The sequence below is a fragment of the Maylandia zebra genome, unplaced genomic scaffold (assembly GCF_041146795.1).
Source record: "Maylandia zebra isolate NMK-2024a unplaced genomic scaffold, Mzebra_GT3a scaffold01, whole genome shotgun sequence".
Lineage (NCBI taxonomy): Eukaryota > Metazoa > Chordata > Actinopteri > Cichliformes > Cichlidae > Maylandia > Maylandia zebra.
Window position 1 is genome coordinate 1,953,659 of NW_027490031.1, and position 22,061 is coordinate 1,975,719.

The window sequence follows — 22,061 nt, forward strand, 5'->3', positions numbered from 1 at the left end:
GTATTTGAGATGATTAGTCTACTATGGTCTATAATTTATATATTTATTTATTTGCATCTTAAATTTGTTTCAATTCATTAGATGTTTGGTTAAATATATGTTGTTCTTTTGAATTTCACCAAAACATGCTTTGTTTATTAAATATTTTATTTTGTGTTTTAATCTCCTGCCTATGTGATCTGAGTCTGTGTGTGTTCGTGTGCGCTGTGTGGTGATGTAGGTGCAAGCATGTGTGCCCCGGTCACAGCTCCTTTCAGCTTGACCGAAGGTAAGTCACTGCCACGTTGCTCTCAGCTAATGAAAATTTATCAAGACCAGAAGCTGCAATCTGAATATATCCAAACTGCTGCATTTTAATCTGTTGTTAACTGACTCAGTCAGTATGAGTTTTGTAGAGTGCTAATTTCAGGTATTTTTTTTAATGAGTATTAGCTCGAAGATTCAGCTTTAACATTAGCTCTAACATTAACATTCTTCAATATTAAATATGATTTACCTATCTCTAATAATGGGCTATGTACCACAGGCCTTCTAGCTGGCTGTAATTAAACCTTTACTCAAAAAGCCATCCATAGACCCAGCTGTCTTAGCTAATTATAGGTCAATCTCCAACCTTCCTGTCATTTCAAATATCCTTGAAAGAGTAGTTGTCAAACAGCTAACAGATCATCTGCAGAGGAATGGTTTATTTGAAGAGTTTCAGTCAGGTTTCAGAGCTCATCACAGCACAGAAACAGCTTTAGTGAAGGTTACAAATGATCTTCTTATGGCCTCTGACAGTGGACTCATCTCTGTGCTTGTCCTGCTAGACCTTAGTGCAGTTTGTATCTTATCTATCTAATAGTTTGTTCATGTAAATGGAGATTTCTATTCATACGTTTTTTTCTTCCCGCTGTTGCCAAAGTGCTTGCTCATAGGGGGTCATATGATTGTTGGCTTTTTCCCTGTATGTATTATTGTAGGGTCTACCTCACAATATAAAGCGAGTTGAGGTGACTGATGTTGTGATTTGGTGCTGTATACATAAATTTAATTGAATATGAACCATCCTCACGTGTCATCTGAAGCTCTGTATCCATCAAGAAATCTAGTGAACTAAAGAGACTATTAAACCAACCAGATGTTCATTCAATAGAGCTCGGACTTTTGTCGTAATGCAGAGCTGAGGCTACAGAGAAACCAGAGCTCTGTTTAGTCACATCAGGCTTTATGTGTTATGGACTTATCAGTATTTCCTGAGACCAACTACTGAATTCTTACCTTCTGATGAAAGTGATGAAGCTGCCTGGGCTGAAGGACTTCCTGTTGGAGGAAAGTTCAGCTTGAGTAATAAATTTGTCTTCGAAAAAATGTAAGTATGATATTTGTACTCAATTATTTGAGAAGGAAAGACAAAATAAAAAGTAAGACTAAAATACATTTATAAAATAAGAATGACAATATGAGATCCAAGATGGCGTCACAAATGGATGCCCTGGTACTTCAGTGCGCTACTGCCGTCTTGTTTTTCTGCATAATTTGTGTGTCTGGACATGCTTCTGGATATCCTTACACCAGAGAACTACAGGACTAACACACTTTTGTTTTTTTCCCAGTATTTGTCACATCTGCGATGGATTTACTACAGACTTTGGACACAATGAGGGCTGCTTCTAACAGCTTGGATGAGTTTAGAGACACTGTCACCTCCACTTCTGCGAGGATAGCATTGTGCCATCATGCACCACGGTGAGTTATAATAATGACAAACACTAGTTTACTCCTAAAATCAAACAGCTGTGGCTAGAAAAGTGAAAGGCGTTCAGATGTGGAGTCAGGGACTACTACAGAGGTTCAGTAAAGAAGTGGACACTGCTAAACACCAGCATTTTGAAAAGACACATCAGATCTCAGATAACGACTCAGCCTCTGTGTGGAAAAGGAATAATTTAGGAATATCACTAACTACAAGCCTAAGGCTACGTCCACACTAGCCCGGATAGATTTGAAAACTACGTTTTGATACGAAAACGCTCCACATCCACACAGTCATTTTCAGTTGTTTTCACAGAATTGCGCGTCCTCGTTGACACGGCCGAAAACGCTTACGTTCCAGTACTGCACATGCGTGAAATGCAAGAAGATTCAACCTGCCTCATTTCTGTCTGGCACTTATTTACTTTCTGGCTCTTTGAAACGTCGGGGCAACATGTCAAGGAAAAGCACCGAGTTTTTTTTTTAAATGGACTAACAATGAGGTGGAGTTGTTGCTGCGAGAAACACAGAAGTACAAAGTTGCAAAAACGAGTGAAAGTTAAAAAAATGTGAAGAAAAGCTATCTGAAGCATGTACAAACTGATATTAATCTTTAATAGGGCTGTCTAAATTGACAGCAAAGAAAACAAATGCTGTATAATTCCCTCTGCTATCTTAGTTTAATTGGTCACATGACTGCATCATATGACTAACATGCGTCATCATTTTAGAAAGTCTCAATTTTTCGCTGTCCACACTGCGATGCGAAAGCTCCGTTTTAAAAGAATGCATTTTCGAGAGCATTTTCAAAAAGCTGTGTTTTCTTTCGGGGAAAACGACATCTCAATGTGGATGTGAGGCCAAAACAGAGAGAAAACAAGTGGACGTGGCCTAAAACCCCCCACTCCACTGATGACTTGCTCTTGGACAACGCCCTCAACGACTTTTACTGTCGTTTTGATGAGCCGTCAAGCACCTTTCATACCCCCACCAGCCCCAACAATAGGGACACTTTGGACACTCATCACCCCACCTTCCCCTCTCCCCCACCACAGAGCCATCACTACAACCAAAGACTTCACCCACAACACCCCCCTTCTCATCCCACACCTATGAGGATCTCACACCACCTTCTCCCACTACAAACCTTCATATTCATGAAGCAGATGTGAGGAAGTAGTTTAAGAGCCTGAATGCTCAGAAAGCTCCTGACCCCTGTCACTCTCAGAGACTGTGCAAATGCAAATATGCCTGCTTCAAGTCCTCCACCACAGTCCCTGTCCCCAAGAAGCCAAGGTTTACTTGAATAAATTACTACAGACCTGTGGTTCTCACATCCGTGGTCATAAAATAATTTGAGTGCCTGATCCTCTCCTATGTCAAGACCCTCACGGTCCCCCTGCTTTTTGCATACAGTGCCAACAGGTCTGTAGACGATGCTATCAAGATGGCTCTACGCCTTAACCTGCAGCATCTGGAATTCCCAGCAACCTATGCCAGAATCCTGTTTGTGGACTTCAGCTCTGCCTTCAACACAATTCTTCCAGACCATCTCCAAGAAAAACTTTCCCAGATAATTATACTTGATCCCATCTGCTGGTGTTTCACTGACTTCCTGACTGAAGAAGAATGTCTTGGACTCCCGGACCATCATCACCGGCTCCCCCCAGGGCTGTGCTCTTTGTCCTCTGCTCTTCTCCCTGTACACCAACTGCTGTACCTCCAAACACCAGTCTGTCAAGCTAATTAAGTACCCATCGCGCCTTTGAATGAACGATAGTCTATAGCAGACCTTCCCAAAGTGGGGGGCGCAGAGCCATTGCAGGGTGTGCGCGGCATGAAAAGGAAAAAAAAAAAAAGAAATAAACAACAACCATGGGGCTCCCACACAAACGCAAAGCAGGAGATGAAGCATCGCTGAATATGTTTCCAAACCAACTTCATTCTAAGCCAAAGACTAGAAAATATGGTGAAGCATGTCTGCCCTTTGGCTTCACCTGCACAAGTGCCGAGGTAGGTCTCCCTGCAGGATTGGTTTTCCCTGCATCGGGAGCAGCGCTGGGCTCTTCAAATCACGGACAAACAGAATCCCACATTCTTGATTTTTAGTTCACAAACACTTCTTGTAATGACTAACTACTCCTGACATTTTGGAGATGTTAGCTCTTTATACAGTAAAGTTACAGCGGGATACAAATAACATCAGGCTGATCCTGCCACAGTTTGTTCCCTCGGTTCAAATCACAAACAGTCTCTCACAGTCTCTCACAGCTGTTTATGTTTTTAAACCCAGAGATGCATTTTTTGAAAAATGTATTGATAGCAATGTTGAATATTATTACACATGAAAAAACAACTACATGTAAAATAATCACACTGTGACGCCTCTGCCTTTGTAAATGGAGGGACAGTAACTGCGTGTCTATATGTAAGCCTGTAAAACCTGAAGATAGAGACAAAATACTGTTAATCCGACTATCTGCCATTCTGCAATTCCTCTCATGTAAACAATAACGTGGCGCACAGCTGACGTGAAAAAAGGCACGTACCTTTAACATTGTGTGAGGAACTCTGTATTCCTCCTCCACACATAAACGCAAAAAATGAGTTTTAAAAAATCTTTGTTTTTGGTGATTCAAAACACCGTTTACGTGGACGAAACAGCTGCGTTTTCAAAAATACCCGTGTAGGTGCGGACATAGCGTAAAAGAGTTAGTAGTTTATTTTCTTACTACCTGTAGATTACTTGTATTTGCTTAATTGTTTACTAAATGTTTGAGGTATGAAATAAACCGCAATTGAGCAAAATATGGGTGTGTGTGGTTGGAGGATGTGTTAGTGCGTGCAAGTGTGTGTGTGTGCGCGCACCGGTGGTCTATAGGATAACTGCTAACTGCAACAACAATACATGGTTAAAGTGGAACAGCAAAGCACAAGTACAAAAGCAAAGGGGTTGTCACATGATTCGGAAGGCATTCTGGGCTCAGCCAATCAGAGCCAGAGGATTTCGTTACGCGGGCATTTGCTCATAACACGGGCAGAAATATTGCCGTTAAGTGCCTTCTTAACTTGAATTTTTCGTTAGATGGGATATTCGTAAGTTGGGGTTCCACTGTATTTGAGAAGTGAAATGAAGGTTATTGGATTTACAGAAAGTGTGCAATAATTGCTTAAACAAAATCAGGCAGGTGCATAAATTTGGGCACCACAAAAAAAGAAATGAAATCAATATTTAGTAGATCCGTCTTTTGCAGAAATTACAGCCTCTAAACGCTTCCTGTAGGTTCCAATGAGATTCTGGATTGTGGTTGAAGATATTTTGGACCATTCCTCTTTACAAAACATCTCTAGTTCATTCAGGTTTGATAACTTCCGAGCATGGACAGCTCTCTTTAACTCACACCACAGATTTTCAGTAATATTCAGGTCTGGGGACTGAGATGGCCGTTCCAGAACGTACTTGTTCTTCTGCATGAATGCCTTAGTGGATTTTGAGCAGTTTTTGGGGTCATTGTCTTGTTGAAAGATGCATCTCTGGCGCAGCTTCAGCTTTGTCACTGATTCCTGGACATTGGTCTCTAGAATCTGCTGATACTGAGTGGTATCCATGTGTCCTTCAACTTTGACAAGATTCCCAGTCCCTGCACTGGCCACACAGCATGATGGAACCATCACCACATTAAACTGTAGGTAGCAGGTGTTTTTCTTGGACTGCTGTGTTCTTTTTCCTCCATGACATAGCGCTCCTTGTTATGCCCAAATAACTCAATTGTAGTTTCATCACTCCACAGCACCTTATTCCAGAATGAAGCTGGCTTGTCCAAATGTGCTTTAGCAAACCTCAAGTGTCTCTGTTTGTGCTGTGGACGGAGAAAAGGCTTCCCCTGCATCACTCTCGCATACATCATCTCCTTGTGTAAAGTGCGCCGAATGGTTGAACGATGCACAGCGACTCCATCTGCTGCAACATGATGTTGTAGGTCTTTGGTGCTGGTCTGTGGGTCGACTCTGACTGTTCTCACCCTTCGTCGCTTCTGTCTATCCGAGATTTTTCTTGGCCTGACACTTCGAGCCTTAACTTGAACTGAGTCTGTGGACTTCTATTTTCTCAATATGTTCCTAACAGTGGAAACAGACAGCTTAAATCTCTGAGACAGCTTTCTGTGTCCTTCCCTAAACCATGATGGTGAACAATCTTTGTCTTCAGGTCATTTGAGTTGTCTTGAGACCCCCATGTTGCTGCTCTTCAGAGAAAACTAAAAGAGGAGGGAAACTTACAATTGACCTCCTTAAATACTCTTTCTCATTATTGTATCCACATGTGCATGTAGGTCAGGGGTCACTGAGCTTACCGAGCCAATTTCAGTTCCAATAATCAGTTCTAAAGGTTTTGGAATCAATAAAATGACAACAGTGCCCAAATTTATGCACCTGCCTGATTTTGTTTAAACAATTCTTGCACACTTTTTGTAAATCCAATAAACTTAATTTCACTTCTCAAATACCACTGTGTGTGTCTCCTATATGATATATTTAACTGACATTTTTTATTGGAACAACCAACGATTTATACAGGAAAATAATGACTATTAACAAGGTTGCCCAAACTTTTGCTTTCCACTGTATATATCAATCTCAGCACTTTTAAATTTTATTTAAGTGTTTGTCTTACAGCATGTTTTGCACTAAGTACTGCAGCAATTTCCTAATCTTGTAAACCTGCTCAACTTTAGGTAATAAATCCTTTCTGGTTCTGATTGTGTCAGCAGTGTTTAATGTTTCATTTTTCTCTTACTGACCTCCTTTCAGCCTCCCTAAAATCGACCTCGCCACCTCCATCACATGGTCTGAATACACCTGCACCATCACGTCTACTGTTTTCAGTCTGTCTGCGTTCTCCAGCTGGAACTTATAGATTTTAGGGAAGTCAGCTCCAGGTTCATACTGCAGGTAAAAGTGGAAAATCTTCAGCTCCTCTTCTCCCAAATTCTTCAACATTTCCAGCAGCTGCACTGGTGAGGGCTTCTCCATCTTTGATCTGTTAAACATGAAATCATGTGAACAGTCACAGTCTCTATCACATCTACATTTTACTAATTTAGTTTCAAGTTTTATTGTCATGTACAGATCCATAATGAAATTCTTTGGCTCGTGCCCCTCAGCTCTACATGAGCAGAGAGAGAGTGTGCAGTTATATTAAGGAGAGAATAACAGAAATTACCAGTGGTAATAATAAAAGACAAAAGGAGGGGAAAAAATTATTAAATATTAGAGAATTTACGACTAGTTGGCATTTACAAGTTTCTGCAAGAATTTTACTAAAGAAATGTAGTACAGTGGAACCCCGACTTACGAAATTAATTAGTTCCCGAGGGTTCAGTGCCTTCGTAACTTGAATTTTTTGTGAAACGGGTATTCTTAAGTCGGGGTTCCACTGTATATTGCACAGCTGATTAACTGTTTGATCTGGATTATTTAGGTTTTACTTTTTTTTTTCCTGGATGGATTGTTCTGTGATGGGAATAACATCACAAACTGAATAATAAAGAATCAACAATAAGACCTGATACAATAAGAACTAACCCCAAAAAACCAAAGAATCATTAAAAGAGAATTGTGCAGAAATAAGTGTGACATGTAACTTTAATCCTAACACTGCTGTTAAAGAGTTATACCCGAGGATGTTTAACGTGAGGTTTCTAAATCAGGAATCTGGTACCAAGGAAATCATTATAACAACATTTACAATATAATCATCTGATGATGGGTTAACTCTGTTCCTTGGAGATATTCTCAGGTTCCCGTTGAATCTAATGAGCTAGTTCTCCTCTGTCAGAGCAGACAAACACAAGTATTAGCTGAGCTTAAACTTAGGCCACTCACAGGCTGGAGCTGACCACTCGCTCTAAAACACACAAGTTTCACACAAATCCCAATAACTCAGAACATCTTTTTTCTGGTTTCAGTTGGAAATGTCTGACGCTCAAACTATTCATCCTCGTCTATCCAGCACCACCTGAGACATCTGAGTGGAAGTTCCTCCCTACACTGTGTTTGAAGCAAAGCACAAAGGAGACACCTGCTGGAGCATCTGCAGGTGTCCTACTCAGCCTCTTCACTACAGAAACACCTCCTACAACATCCACCCTTTACACTCTGACTGCTGTGTTCGTGGAAACACTCCAACACACACATATGAACATAGAAATGTGTGTGAAACACAGCTGAGCTGACATTAAACATGATAGAGGATTTATTCACAACAACATTTACACACACATTACCTCTTTGCAGGAGATAATACCTATATGAGACACAGTTTATGATTCAAATGTTAGAGATCCTGCGGCTGCCTTTGGGGTGTGCAGGGCTCTCTCTTCCGGAAGATAATTAAATAAACAATTATAAATGTTTGACCACTATGAGTCGGTTTTCTCTGTTCTATCATGGGGACAAAAGAATCTGGGTTCAATAAGGTCCAGGTTCATGTTTATGTTTAGTTCCTCGTTTCTTCCTGTGAATAATGATGGAGCAGTGATGTGAGTGCTGAGCTGTGACATGGAGAAGAGTCATGGACAGTTAGAGATGGTCGTCTCACCTCTGAGCTTTGGTCTGGCTCTCATGTTCCCCACACAGAGTGCTTTTAGAGGGAGGGGCTCCCTCCTCTCTGTCCTCACACTGATCCATGCTGCTCAATTCATATCAGCTCACACACACTTTCTACCTGCAGAGGAAATACAAATCATTCACATGCACATCAACTGTAATCCTGCTTTCCATCACTGTGCTGTCCAAATATCAGCTGCTGCTTTCCTGCTTCATCTCAGTGTCAGCTGGATGCAGTCAGACAGCAGTGTGAGGCAGAGGAAGCTGCCATCAGCTGCTCTGCTATCAGTCCACTAGATGGAGCCTGAAGCACAAACGATGCATTCACTGACACACATGGATTTACTGGAAATGAGAACCATTTAGTAATCTCTCATATATATATATATATATATATATATATATATATATATATATATATATATATATATATATATATATATATATATATTGTGATATTATTCTGTTATTATATGTTACCTTATAGATGTAATCAAAATAGTTGAATTATGATATTGTTGTAGATCATATTATACCCTTTAAAATAGAGTGTGTGATCTGTATGTAGTTTAGTTCTCATTATACTTTTGAGTTAACAGAACATATTCACATATTAGTTTATTAGATAAAGGTGCATCACTCTGTATCCTTGATCTGCTGGGAATGTGTTACACTGTTTTCTTGACATGCTTAATTGTTGAATCATGAAAAGAAGGTTGTAAGCAGGAGACTCTGTGTCTAAAGACAGGGGAGATAGACAGACCACATTCCACACCCCCACCTTACAGAAAGCAGAGAAACAACTGCCGAGGTCATAACTTAGGCGCTGTAACAGAGAAAAAATGTGATGTTTTGGCTTTTACGACTAGCTGGGGGCCACTAGAGACTATAAAAAGCTGAGCAACCCGTCACCATTTTGAGACATGTGCCTGACCCTCTGGTAGCATCTCTCCCGTCCGGACGTTGTAATGCTCTTGTTGTGAATTGTACCGAAATAAATGTTTGTTGATTGAGCATATATACACCGAGTATTGTCCCTCCTTCAGCCCAAAGATTCAAAGAACTGCGTGTTTTCAACAACTTGGTGCCGTGTGACCCGGATCTTTGGTGTGCTGAGGAGGTGTAGATTTGACCTTTGGTGAGATCGTGAGGCGAGGTGAACAGAGGACCGGTCCAAAAATAAAAAGGTAAGCACAGCCTGTTGTATTATAAATACCAAATGTGCATATTGGGCTTTCCAAATTAATCTGTTCGCTGAGTCACATGTATTTTCACAGTAAATTTGTCGGTGTCTGGTTTTTGGCGCAAGATACTAACAACATAAGTTGAGGCTGAATTCCAGTGTGTTAAATAAACTGCTTCTACCGAGATACTAATAACATACTACGTTGGTCTAGATTGCAGTAATCTGCTTCTACCGAGATACTAATAAGATACTACGTTGGACTAGTTGCAGCCACTTTACCTTCCACATTTAATTTTGTCTAATACTGGCTTCTGTAGCAATAATACATTAGAATTTCTTCTGAAGACGCGGCCATTAGTTCAGTACATTGAAGTCGAGGTTTGAAGTTTGTTTATGATGTCGGTTACGTCCTGGCTCTTGCCGGCTATGAAATAGAAGTTGATTTAAGGAAAAGCAGATGCTGGCTTCACGGTGCGGTTAAACACTGGCAACGCGAGAGCGAAACACGTCCGTAGGTTTGGTTTATGATACGGCCGTGTTCCGGTGATATGCGGCCGTGAAGTGCAGTAGTGGTGGGTGCTAAATTTAGTACATTGAACAGAGGTTTGACGGTGGTTTGTGGCGTCAGTCGAGTTTTTTTTTTTTAAGGGCTGCGGTCATAAAACAAAGTAAAATTTTACTTGCCAAGAAGTACATAGAGCAAAACCTGGTTTATGATGTCAGGTATAACTTCGGGGATGCAAGCATCACTTTTATGATGCGACTTTGCCCCGTGGTGGCGGTCATAATCGCAGAGAAAAGGGTATTTTGGTCTATGGTGCAGTGTGCTTTAAGAAGATCTAATAGTTGAGCTCAGAGGTTTCTGTGTAAAATTCCCGCTGAGGAAAAGTGTTGTGTGTGAGTGTCAAAGCGCGCTCTGGGTGAGAGAGTGTGTGTGAAGCTGCGAGGCGCGCTCTGGGTGCTGTCTTGTGGGTGAAGCGCGCACTGAGTGAGAGTGTGAGTGAGGCGCGCTCTGAGTGTGTTTTGTGTGGAGTGTGAAGCGTGAACACAGTGACAGTGACGGTTAATGTGTTTGATTAGGAGGACATTAGAGCAAATACACATTTTAGGATCAAAGGTTGATGCCTAGTGTACCTGTGGAACTTTGCCTATGGAGTAGCGACCCTCCTGTCCGTGGACGCGTGGCCAGGACCAGCGTTGTCCGGGTGCTGAGGTGGTGACTTGGGGAGGTGAGGGCCCCCGCATAGCCACGGAAATAACACTGGAACGACCGTGTAATCACGGGTTCACATTTATTTCCGGACTAGAACAAGACACATTTTGCGAACAAACGTTGAGTCTAGATTAGTAAAGAAATATGAAAAGGTTGAATTCCTCGTTTCAGTGGTTGAAATTGTTGTGTGCCTGTCCCCTGACGAGTGTGAAATTAAAATAAAGAGGGAATTCGGAGCCACATAGAGATAGACGGGCATAATTGGGTGTATTACTCTGTGGTGTAATAAAAATAAAAAGGAGAGATAGTAAGAGGTGTGCAGTGGAGAATTATGGAGGAGTACAGAGAGGAATGTGTTGGGAGACTGGCGTACAGTTTACGCTGTCAAGGTAGGCGTGTTGCCTGCTTATCGGTTTAAAAGTGATGAAAATGAAATTAAATAAATCTCTTAGTGTGTTAATACAGGAAGCTGCGGACCTGGACCAACTGCCCCCACAAGCACAGCGGCCGAAGCAAAATTATAGGTAATGGGAACCACACCCAGCACGAATCAGCAGCTGTGAAAAAGACAGCAGCGAGGAGAGAATTAGAGGAGAAATTAAGAGAAGTTTTAACACATAAAATTGGGGCCAACGGACTTGTGGAGGTTGGGAAGGCGTCCGGAGCATCACAACAAAAAGGTGAAACAAAAACACACACAAGCGGAGAAATCTGAGAGAAAGGCTCCTTTTAAGGTAACGCCTAGTTTGAGAAAAGATAAAATTAACCTGCTTTTATACAAATGCACATACACGCAATGAAGAAACAGCTTACACTCATGAACACGTGAAGATTTTTCAGCTAGGTTAAAGAAAAATTAACATACTTAAATGATGAAGTCTATACATTACTGACAAAGAAACCCTCTGGGTTGCAGGACAACAATTTAACAAAAAAAAAAAGGAACACTGGTCTAACCAACCAGGCAAGACACAACAAATTTAGTGGTTAAAAGATTCAAATTGTGACATGTTTTCTGTTGATTGATTAATAAAAGTGATTACTGAATGAAAGAAAGTTCCATTTTTGGGCTTTTAAACATGATCTTAAGAATTTTAACATATACCGGTGTTGTCCTGTCAACTTGGTGGGTTAGGAGTTGATTATATCGGGAGACAAAAAACAAAAAAAAGGGGGAGAGAAGGCTGACACAGGGCCTGGTCCCGGTGTGTCTCCCCTCTGAATAACACAGCCAACACAACATCATTTTCCTGTTCGTTTGTTTTTGTTTTTTGTTTGTTTTTGTTTTGTTTTGTTTTTGTTTTTTTCTATACATATTTAATTACAGGCTGCTTTGCCGGCCCTGAAAGCCGAGGCTGACTGGACTCCTGCTCTCCCCCATACGTGACACTGACCAAATGCTGCAACAGCTGGACCCACAACAACGACCTGAGAATGTCAACAGACCTGCAGGAATGTGATCTCATGCAGCAGAGACGGAGAGCACTAAACTTAAGGCCCGTTTCACTACACGGGGGAAAATTCCCAGACTGCGTCAGCTGACAGAGCTGTGACAAGACGCCCGCCAAGCCCGAATGAAAAGTAAGGCCGAGCGAAAGAATGCTGACCTTGATAACTTTGCATTTACACTGTGCAGGACAGTGATGGACCAACACGGATGATCGGGTGGCGAAAAAGGGCGTGACCGAGACAAGAGGAGTAACTGAGGTCAGAAGGCACCTCAGAATGGACAGAAACACAGAAGAAGATGCAGGTTTCACCTGCGGTGAACATCGACACTGGAGAAAGGACTGCCCCAATTGGGGTCAGAACCAGGACGGACTGAATTTTGAGCAGCAGCAGCAGCAGCAATGGTCGCAAACAAACTGAAAAAGGACGGGGGCAGGACCCCAGGGCACGCTTCAGGCCGTGGTTTACCCAGAACACCAGAACAGGAAAGTGATGAACACAAACACCCACACAAACACCCACATCTACATGCACTGACTCACAATGAAGAGAAACACACACACACACACACACACACGTCTCCAAACACACAGATTCAGAATGAAGTGAAATACACACATGAACACGTGCACTCGTTGAGTGAGTGAGAAATGACACACACACACACACACACACACACACACACACACACGGGAATGTTGATTCACTGAGAAGTGATGCACACACATACACAAGCACACGCTTGTGCAATGAAGAGTGATCCACACGCACACACACATACACGCTGATGCAATGAAGAATGCTTTGCTTATGCTGATATGCAAAATGCTGCACACAAACATCCCAATGCATAATTTTTATGAGGAGCCATTGATTACTTAGAATGTGTTATATGTCACCCAGAGGGCATTTATGTAGATTTTAGGAATAAGCTCTAAAACGGTTTGGTTATGAAAACAATGTCTGTGCGTGATGTCTGTTTATGGCTCAAGGCCTTGACTGAATTCTTTGCTGTGCTTCACACAGCCCTGATGAGGAACAGTGGCACAGAGTGAAAATGATGAATTAATAGTGTAAGTTTAGGTTGGAGTACGGCATTTTCTGTGATTGAGTTTTAATTCAAGGAGGAACGAAAGGTGTTACGGCACCTGAGGTTCTCATTCCCACACAATATTGTCCCGGCAGGAAGCAAAATGTTCCTGTGAATTTCTGGTTGATTGTTTGGTTTTGTTTAGCGCTAGCTTGATGTTATCAGTGAGCTTTGGCTTGTGTTCTTTCTCGTAAGCGAGAGAGGGATAGTTTTATGCTTGGACATGTCTGCAACGGGCCCTAGTTTGTGTTATTTTAGTAGTATTTTGTTGGTTATGTCTGTTTTCATTTTTGTTACAGTGCACTGGAGAAAAAACATCTGAGAGGTGTGATCCACCGGTGGTGATATGTTGATATTTTGTGAGTTCATGATTTAACAATCAGCTCTTTAAACCAGGCCTGAAAGATTGAAATTTAAAGCGCTATAAAATATTATTACTGTAAACAGTTGCAAAGTGTGCTTCTCCATGATTGTAATTGGCTTGGGAGAAATTCACTTATAGGGAACACTGAGAAGTTCTGAGTCTAAAAGGATTGCACCGAGTCAATCCAGAATAAAAGAACAAAGAATTGTTTTCCTTTAAAATGATGACGTCATCTTGCTGGTGATGGATGCTCGAATAGGTTGCGCGTGAGACTGCATTATCAGCAACATCTGGTATGAATGTGTATGGAGGTATGCATGTGACTGGACTGTGATGGACTGACGACTCAAAGCTTTGACTGACTTGATACTGAGACAATGACTGCACCCACTTTAGGATTAGTAAATGCCAATAAACAATTCATAAACAATTCACCCAGCCGACAAGAGAAGGGTGGATGCTTCGCTTTGTTTTGTTTTGTTTTTTCAGGAGCAGGAGGATAAGAGAGACTGGAGGAGGAGACTCTAGCTTCACATAAGTATGAACTGCAGACTTAACACTGTGGTTGCTGATTTTGAGTTACTGATGTTTGCATTAAGAAAACTGTGCTATAGTAGCTGTGTTTTGATTAAGGTATCATGTTATATTATTGGGAATGCCAAATGCTACAGTGGAGATAACTATTGATATCACTCATGACTGGAATATGTTACTATTAACCACAGCAGGCCACTGTAAAAAGTCAATTAAATTTTATAGAGGAAAATCGCCAAAATTGAACAATACCTATGAATGACTGGCCACATTCAGAATAGAGATATGCAATAATAAACATTGGTCCACGTGATTTAGGTTCTCACTTGAAATAGTAAGTTATTAAATGTAGAATATAATCGACAGGGACATTTGATAGGATGTGGTACTGAAAAAGAACAAGAGCAAAGTAAATAAAGAAAATATTGTGTTTAGTTTGGATAAATTCAAATTAAAATGTACCATTACACTCAGAGGATCAATATGGAATAAAACATATGCAAAATTTGTAGGAAGTACATGACTGATAACTGTTCTGTCCTGAGCGTTTGTTTCTAGAGCACCCACTTGACCACACCAACAGTTTCTCGCCACCGAGGAGGGGTACTTGCAAAAAGAATAAAATAAAAATCTGAGTTTAACAAAACATTTTAAATGTAAATATCAAGCTTACCTTTCTTTTTCCATGAAATGTGCTTGTGGGCACGCCAGCCATTTTGAAAAGGTGGGCAAAACAATTGGCAAGGCCACACCCCCACACGTGTGATATAATTTTAAAGGTACTGTTGCCCTCTCTAAGAAACATCAGGACTGAGAGGAGTGGCAAGTAGAGTATGCGAGCTACAAGCAAAAACTAAAATGTGTACTACAGTGTGCAAAAATGAAATACTGGGTCATCAGGGGGACATGAGGGACATTTATAAAACTAAAAGTCCCACTAACCTTAAAGTGCACTTGAAAAGCTCACACAAGAAGGTTAACCTAGCTTACCTAGAAGACCTCATCAGGGGGAGCACACTCCCCCTCCTTGAAGAGCTCACCCACTCAACCCGCATCCCCAGAAAACAGCTAACCCCAGATAAGGCAGCGTGATGTATATATATATATATATATAGTCTCATGAACAACATTAATTAACTAATTGTTATTTACTAACTAATCTTAAATGACTGTTCAGCACAGAAATGAAGCCCAACAATCATGTTTTACAGTCCTGTGGTCTCAGCCTCAGATACTCAACTAATCAAAGTGATGTCAGAACAAAAATGAATGACTAACAAAACATTTTCTCCTTCATTTCTCTCACACAAAGCTGTATGTAACGTGTCTCGCGGTTAGTATCATGGTTTGCTAACATCGATACACGAGCTGCCTCATGTTGCTTCCAGGTTGGGAAAGAATGAAAAGATAAACCATTTTCAAGCTTATTTTCTTGCTGGTCGTGCGATCGAACATTGCAGCCGACCACACAGCAAATACGAACCATGGCTGTTGTGTGTGCCTTCGCTCCCTTTTCACTTGCGCTAGACCCCCAAAATGGCGGATCGGGCCAAAATCCTTTCCACGTGACATCACGCTCCAAAGCCCTATCCGGTTGTTCAGTCTGACGTCACTAGCCGTGTCTGGGTCTAAACTCCGCTGCAGGTCCATATATCAAACGATCACTATGGCATTACTGAGAGTTGAAAAACTGTCTAAAGTCTTTCATCTTTAATAAAATGATCAGCGTTCTGCTCTACCAGGTGTAACAATTGAGTTTAACATCCAGGCATCAATGAAAACGGAATTTATGACATTTAACGGAGTTAGAAGTTAGCAGGGAGTTAGCTCGCTAGCTTCTATCTAACTACAATATAGCATGTCCTGACTGCGGGGTTTTGGAAACAAATTAAAACGTACAGCTCTGTTATCACTTCCAGCATAAATGAAGACAGAAAACTAAACAGCAGTGACGTTTGTAGGGTTACTGAAGTTGGGCTAGCTGGTATATAATGATGTGCTACGTGACCGCTAGCGACACAGCTATGTTAGCATAATATAAACAAGCTAACTTTTTTTCCACTCGATAAAAGTTACCGTGAGTGTTTTCGGTGGTCAGGAACAAATGTAATCGCATGGCGGGATGCTGTAAAAGGACCAAACTTCAGCCAGGAGAACAACTGAGATAATCCATCCACAATACGAGGTTAGTCATTCATATACTGCTGCATGGGCTGGGCTGTAGTTACATCCTAAGGTTTTAAAAACTGAGCTTAAATAAATGATTAGCAGTAATAAAAGCCGAGGGAGGTCAACAGTGATCACTGACTGTTTTAGGAGCTTTTTGAGATCAAATAGAAGAAAATACAAAACATTAAAACATGAGAATATGTGAATCACGGTTTCATCTCATCTATTTTTTTTTAACTTATTTACTATAGTTCACAGCAGATTACATGTTTAATCTGAATTATGGGAGACACCTGCCTAGTCACTGTTTCAGGGCTCCTCCTCAGTGGAGCTGCTGTCGTGTTTCCAGTTTCATTTATTGTGAACTGTGTTGCTGTTTTGCTCCTGTTGTTCTGCCTCACCTTGTTGGGGCTTTGGATTTGTTTTGGTTTTATTTAGCCAATTCTGAACTATTGTCTGCACTCCTGTTTCTGTGGCTGGCTAGAGTGATCTTCCGCCGCATATCATCAAATATTGCCTCCGCTTGCTTCTCCCAGTTTGCGGGGAGCTGCACCGGACTATGATCGAGGCTTGAACAATTATAGCCAGTAAAAGCTTGGTTGGACTCGTGGGGTGCAAGTTTCGTATGCATGTGCATGTGCGCGGTTTGTTTTATTATAGATTAAAGTTTTTTTATTTCTTTTTTTTATGATCTGTAGCGAGCTTGTGGCTCGGTGTCATTTTATTCTTTTAGCCTGTTGTCCCATGCTTTTATATTTTTTTGTGAACGGAAGACGCTCCAGTTGCCCTGGGACCATAGGTGGTTGGTCGTCTTCACACTTTCCTTTGTACAGCACTAGGTGCAGGCTATAGTGTTTGTTCCCTTTCCGTGTGATTTTCTTTTGGATCCACAGCTGCTGCTAAGTCCTAGTTCAGTGATTGTTTTATTGTAATTTAGGACACTGTCAACAACAACGCTGCATTCAGTTTTCTTATTGTTTTATTCATTATTTTATTCAGATTACATTAGATTAGATAAAAATGTATTAATCCCTCTGTGTTATAAAACTGTGTTATTATTTGAGCTAACCTGCCTCAGGGTGCATCCTTGAACTTTTTATTTGCTTTTATCCCCCTTTTTAAAAAAATAAATATATTTCCTGGGGGTGAAATCCCCCTTGGTGGCATTGTCTTTTTATTATTTTTTAATCTAACCTCTCTGACCACTTAGTCACACATATTTGATTTAGTGGAAGTTACGGCACCAACTGTCAGAGAATCCAGTAATCCAGTTTTGAGATCTCCAAATGTTGATTCTGTTCATCTGGACGTAGCGTTTTGTGGGAAAAACGTTTTGTCACTCATCCAAGTGACTTCTTCGGTCTCCAAAATCAATCAATCTATATTTATAAAGCACTTTTCATACAAAAATGTAGCACAAAGTGCTTTATCCAACTCACTCCCCACACTCTCATTAACATAAATGATCATGGATGCATACACACACATCCCCCCCCCCCCCACACACACACACACACACTTAAAGAGTAAAATTGGGCTGGGTACACATGATCACAGGGAGCTGTCTGCACCGGGAGCTGGTCACAGACCGCAGCCTCCAGGCCGGGCACACAGCAGGAGGAAGCCCCCCAGCCAGGCTGAGACTGAAGAAGTCACTTGGATGAGTGATGAAACGTTTCTCCCACAAAATGCAGATGAACAGAATCAACATTTGGAGATTTACTTTCCTGAATGATTGAGAATGCATCAAGACAGTTTTGAGATCCCTTCCCAGACGCCTTAATGCCCACTTAAATCCTGGGCCATCTGACCTCAGGAAATCACATGATAGAGTGGGGCTAGTTTTCACAATGAGCTCACCCAGAACCTTGGCTGATTGTGAAATACACCCATTTTCACACCTCGGGTTGTGTGATTAGGTAGAGTTTCATTAGGAGGTCCATTCTCACTTTTGGGGGGGACACCCCCACAAGGCAAAATGTAGGACTCCACCATTTTACCCTAGAACTGAAGAAGCTTCTCGGATGAGAGGTGAAACATCTTCAAGCAACTTAAAATGTCCAGATGCCTTTTTTCCTTCCAAGCTCCTTAGACATCCAAAAGTTGATTCTGTTCATCTGGACGTAGCGTTTTCAGTGGGACAAATGTTTCGTCACTCATCACTTCTTCAGTCTCAGGTCATTTCCTTGATCATTAATATGCAAGTTCTCATGACCACTGATCAATGGCCATGAGTACCATTCACAAAGAGTTGGGGAATGGCTGCAATCACAGCATTGTAAGATGGGGACAGATGTACACTTAGGCCCCCTCCTCGATTCAGAGATGGCCTTTCCTTTTTCCATTTTGACTCCACGCTCTAACCAGCGTTCCTCCCTGTCCAGGATGTTACATCCTCATCATTGAAAGACTGTCCACTGGCGTGTAGGTGTGAATAGACTGCAGAGTCCTGGCCTAAGGTAGCGTTTCTGTGTTGTGCCAACCACTTCTCCAGAGGTTTGGTTTCTCTGATGTATAAATCCTGACAATCCTCCTGGCACTTACCAGCATACACTATGTTACTCTGTTTTCTTTACTTCCCGATCCAGGATTCAAAGAGTATCAGCAGAGTTAATGTGTTGGAGAATTGGACATTCCAGTTTATTCAAACACAGCTGCAGTCAGAGAAAAAGATGTAGAGACAGAGGAACATCACGTGACTCAAGAAGAGTTATTTAAACTGTATAGACACAGGAGACAGCAGCATCGCTTGATGCCTTCAGTGACCATGTTCCTGTTAAACACAGTTACATTTTTAACAGGTTTTGGGGGTTTTAAGGTTTTTGTTTTTTTTGTTTTTTTTACTGAAAATCATTTCAAGAACTTCTTAGTCACCGTTATGTTTTATTGAGTATGGTCATTACTGTTTTCTGCTCGGTGACAGAGGAAGTAGACTCTTTAACTTCCTGTGGTCAAAGTCATTAACTCTTTAGTGTTTCTCCCAAAATCAGGACTCACAGAGAAAAAATCAAGAAAAAAAACAGGAAGTGTGTTTGCTAAGCTGTTGCTATGTGTGCTGACGTCATACAGGCTAGGTTGTGGGGGAAGTATAAAACAGAGAAACCTCAGGCTGTTCTCTTCTTCCTGTTCTGGTCAACGGTCATCTTCCTGCCCATTTTTTATGTGCTAAAAATAAATATATTTTGATTTGATGTAAAGCCCAATTCTACTTTTTCTGCATAATCCATCACACAAAATGTAATCAAATGGAAAAGTCTCTTTTTAAAACTTGTTTTATTAGTTTTAATCTTCTAACTTTATGCATCAACCAAAAATTTAATTATATGCAACATTCTCTGACTAGAAGAAATTAGTTTAACATTTAAACCTGTTTTCTGCACATTCCAGCACATAAAATAAAATATTTTTTCTGTTTACACTCAGTCTTTCAAATAGATGCAAGTAAAACACAGCAGAAAATACATAAAATCAAAGACTAGCGGTCCTGTTGCTCTATTTTCACCTGTAAAGCAGGAGTGGGGTAGGCGGAGGTTAACTCGGTACTTGTTTGGAAGCTTAGGGGTTTTTTCGCTGTAAAAAGAAGTTTTCTTCCCACGCACAACGGACGCTAATGTTTTTGTCACTTTTTATGGAATCAAACTCAAAGTAAGGTCAGTACTTCCACGCTTTAAACGCTGCACGCTCATACTCTCTCCCGCACTCGATATATGATCCATTGTTGATCTGCACACAGCTGTTGTCACGAACGGCGCACTCGCTTACGTCACTGTCATGAGACATTCTTGCAAAAAAAATCACAGTTTTAGTAACGCAGTAACGCAGCGTTACTACGGGAAAGTAACAGTAATCTAATTACCGTTTTTGCAATATTAATCCCTTACTTTACTCGTTACTTGAAAAAAGTAATCAGATTACAGTAACACATTACTTGTAACGTGTTACTATAATCCGATTAATCAGATTTCACCATCTCTGGTGTCAACCCATCCTCAACAACTCCAAATGTTTCCAGCTGCACATTCATCACATCAGGAAAACAATGGTAGCAAAACTGACCAAAGGCTCATGTTTGTCTGTGAGCAGCATCAATAAAACCCCTTTGGCCTCTCCGCTTTTCTACAATTCCCCCATGGGAGAGGTTGGTATCATTTCTTTTCCAACACTGTACAACACCCCGATGTTACTGGTTGTCTTTTCAGTACAATTATTATGCCAGATTTTGCTAGATGCTGTAAATGTGTAGTACACATGTGCTGCATATGTGTTATAGGCACTCTCATTGCTAGCATGAATAAATAATTCTTGCTAGTTTAGAAGTTGTGATGGGTTGAGCTAACGCTCTTCCCTATTGTTTGCATTTGGTTGTAGGAGCTGGAGCAAGCAAGTTAATGACTTGGAGTCTTTCCTTTCTTTTTACCTTTCTTTGGTAGGAATGTCGAATTTTGTGTTGTTTTTCTCTTATCTTGTCTCAAATATGTTCCATGTAAGTTTGTACTTGATGTTTAATGTAAAAATAAACGTGCACCCCTTTTCTACAAATTCCCCTGTGGGAGAGGAGCTGGAGCAGATGAGTTAATTACTTGTAGGTCTTTCTTTCTTTTTACCTTTCATTGTCAAACACAACGCAGGGATACACCGGTTACATTATCACACTCATTTGCACAAACAATAAAAGGGGGAAGAGCGTTTAACACTGGGCCTCGTTGGTCCAGGTGCGAGTCCGTTACCGTGAACTAAGTGCTGGAACTAAGCTGCACACAGCTGATGCCAGGAAAACATTACAGCTTGCTTCACTTACCTTCACGTGGCGCTTCACACAGAGTTATCAGCATCAGTTAGGAGAAACGGGAAGTTCAGGACAGAAAAAGTCAAGTTTGAGCAGGAAGAAAACACCCATAAAGTTGTGTGAGGCCCTCTCCACAATCTGAATCGTTAGAAACTGTCTATGCTACATTCAGGTGCACCTCGGAAACTCACAAATCTCAGGCAGGTTTTCCAAAGGAGATTTTATTTCTGCTGGTTTTCCTGTTTGAAACACAAACATGTGTCATCACTTTGTTGCTCTTCTTAGTTTGAATATTTCAGCACTAAACTGATGTTTGTTCAAAGCTCATTTCAACCTGTTGAAGTCATGAATGAAAGTGCAGACTGAGAGTGGATCACATGATGTCTAAGGTGTGTCATGTGACATGTTCAGTATTGTCACACATGTCTAGATTGTCCCTGATATCATAGCTGCTCAAACACTGATGATTATATTTGAAGAATTATTACTTATGGCAGCAAAGTTTGAATGGAGCTCTCTGTCTGTAATGATTTGTCGCCCTCTGGAGGTCAAAGCACAAACTGCATGAAGTCACTGTAACCGATGTTGTTTAGTTTAGTTTAGTTTGTTTAGTTGTTTAGATTTATATGTTAAAATGTGTTATTTGTGTTATTGGTTAGTTCCGTCTGTTCTTGCTAAGAGGGCATTTTTTTGGCTGGCACACTCAGCAAGCTAATTAAGAGACGAGCCACGAGGTTTGCACGTCTACAGAAAGATAAATAAAGAGTACCTTTTTTGGACCTCCCCATGACGTAAAAATGAAAGTTTTATTCCATTTGAGCGAGGCCAATGAGGTAAATGTTTTATTTTGTTTCTTATCGTTGTATGTATATATGCGAGTGTTGTGTGACATTCAAGTGCAATTACCGTAGTGTGAAGTGTAATGTGTAT

General features: G+C 41.0%; 1 protein-coding gene across 1 annotated transcript in view; it reads right to left on the reverse strand.

The window, feature by feature from the left end:
* The window catches only part of LOC106676143 (protein NLRC3-like), a 30,816-nt gene extending 14,297 nt beyond the window's left edge, over positions 1-16,519 (reverse strand). The window contains exons 1-4 of the mRNA XM_076880864.1: positions 15,660-16,519; positions 8,333-8,458; positions 6,534-6,772; positions 1,261-1,302 (exon numbers count right to left, since the gene is read on the reverse strand). Of these exons, the coding sequence (XP_076736979.1) occupies positions 1,261-1,302; positions 6,534-6,772; positions 8,333-8,421 (370 nt within the window). The 5' untranslated portion in view covers positions 8,422-8,458; positions 15,660-16,519. The remainder of the gene's footprint in view (positions 1-1,260; positions 1,303-6,533; positions 6,773-8,332; positions 8,459-15,659) is intronic.
* Positions 16,520-22,061: the final 5,542 nt, after the last annotated feature.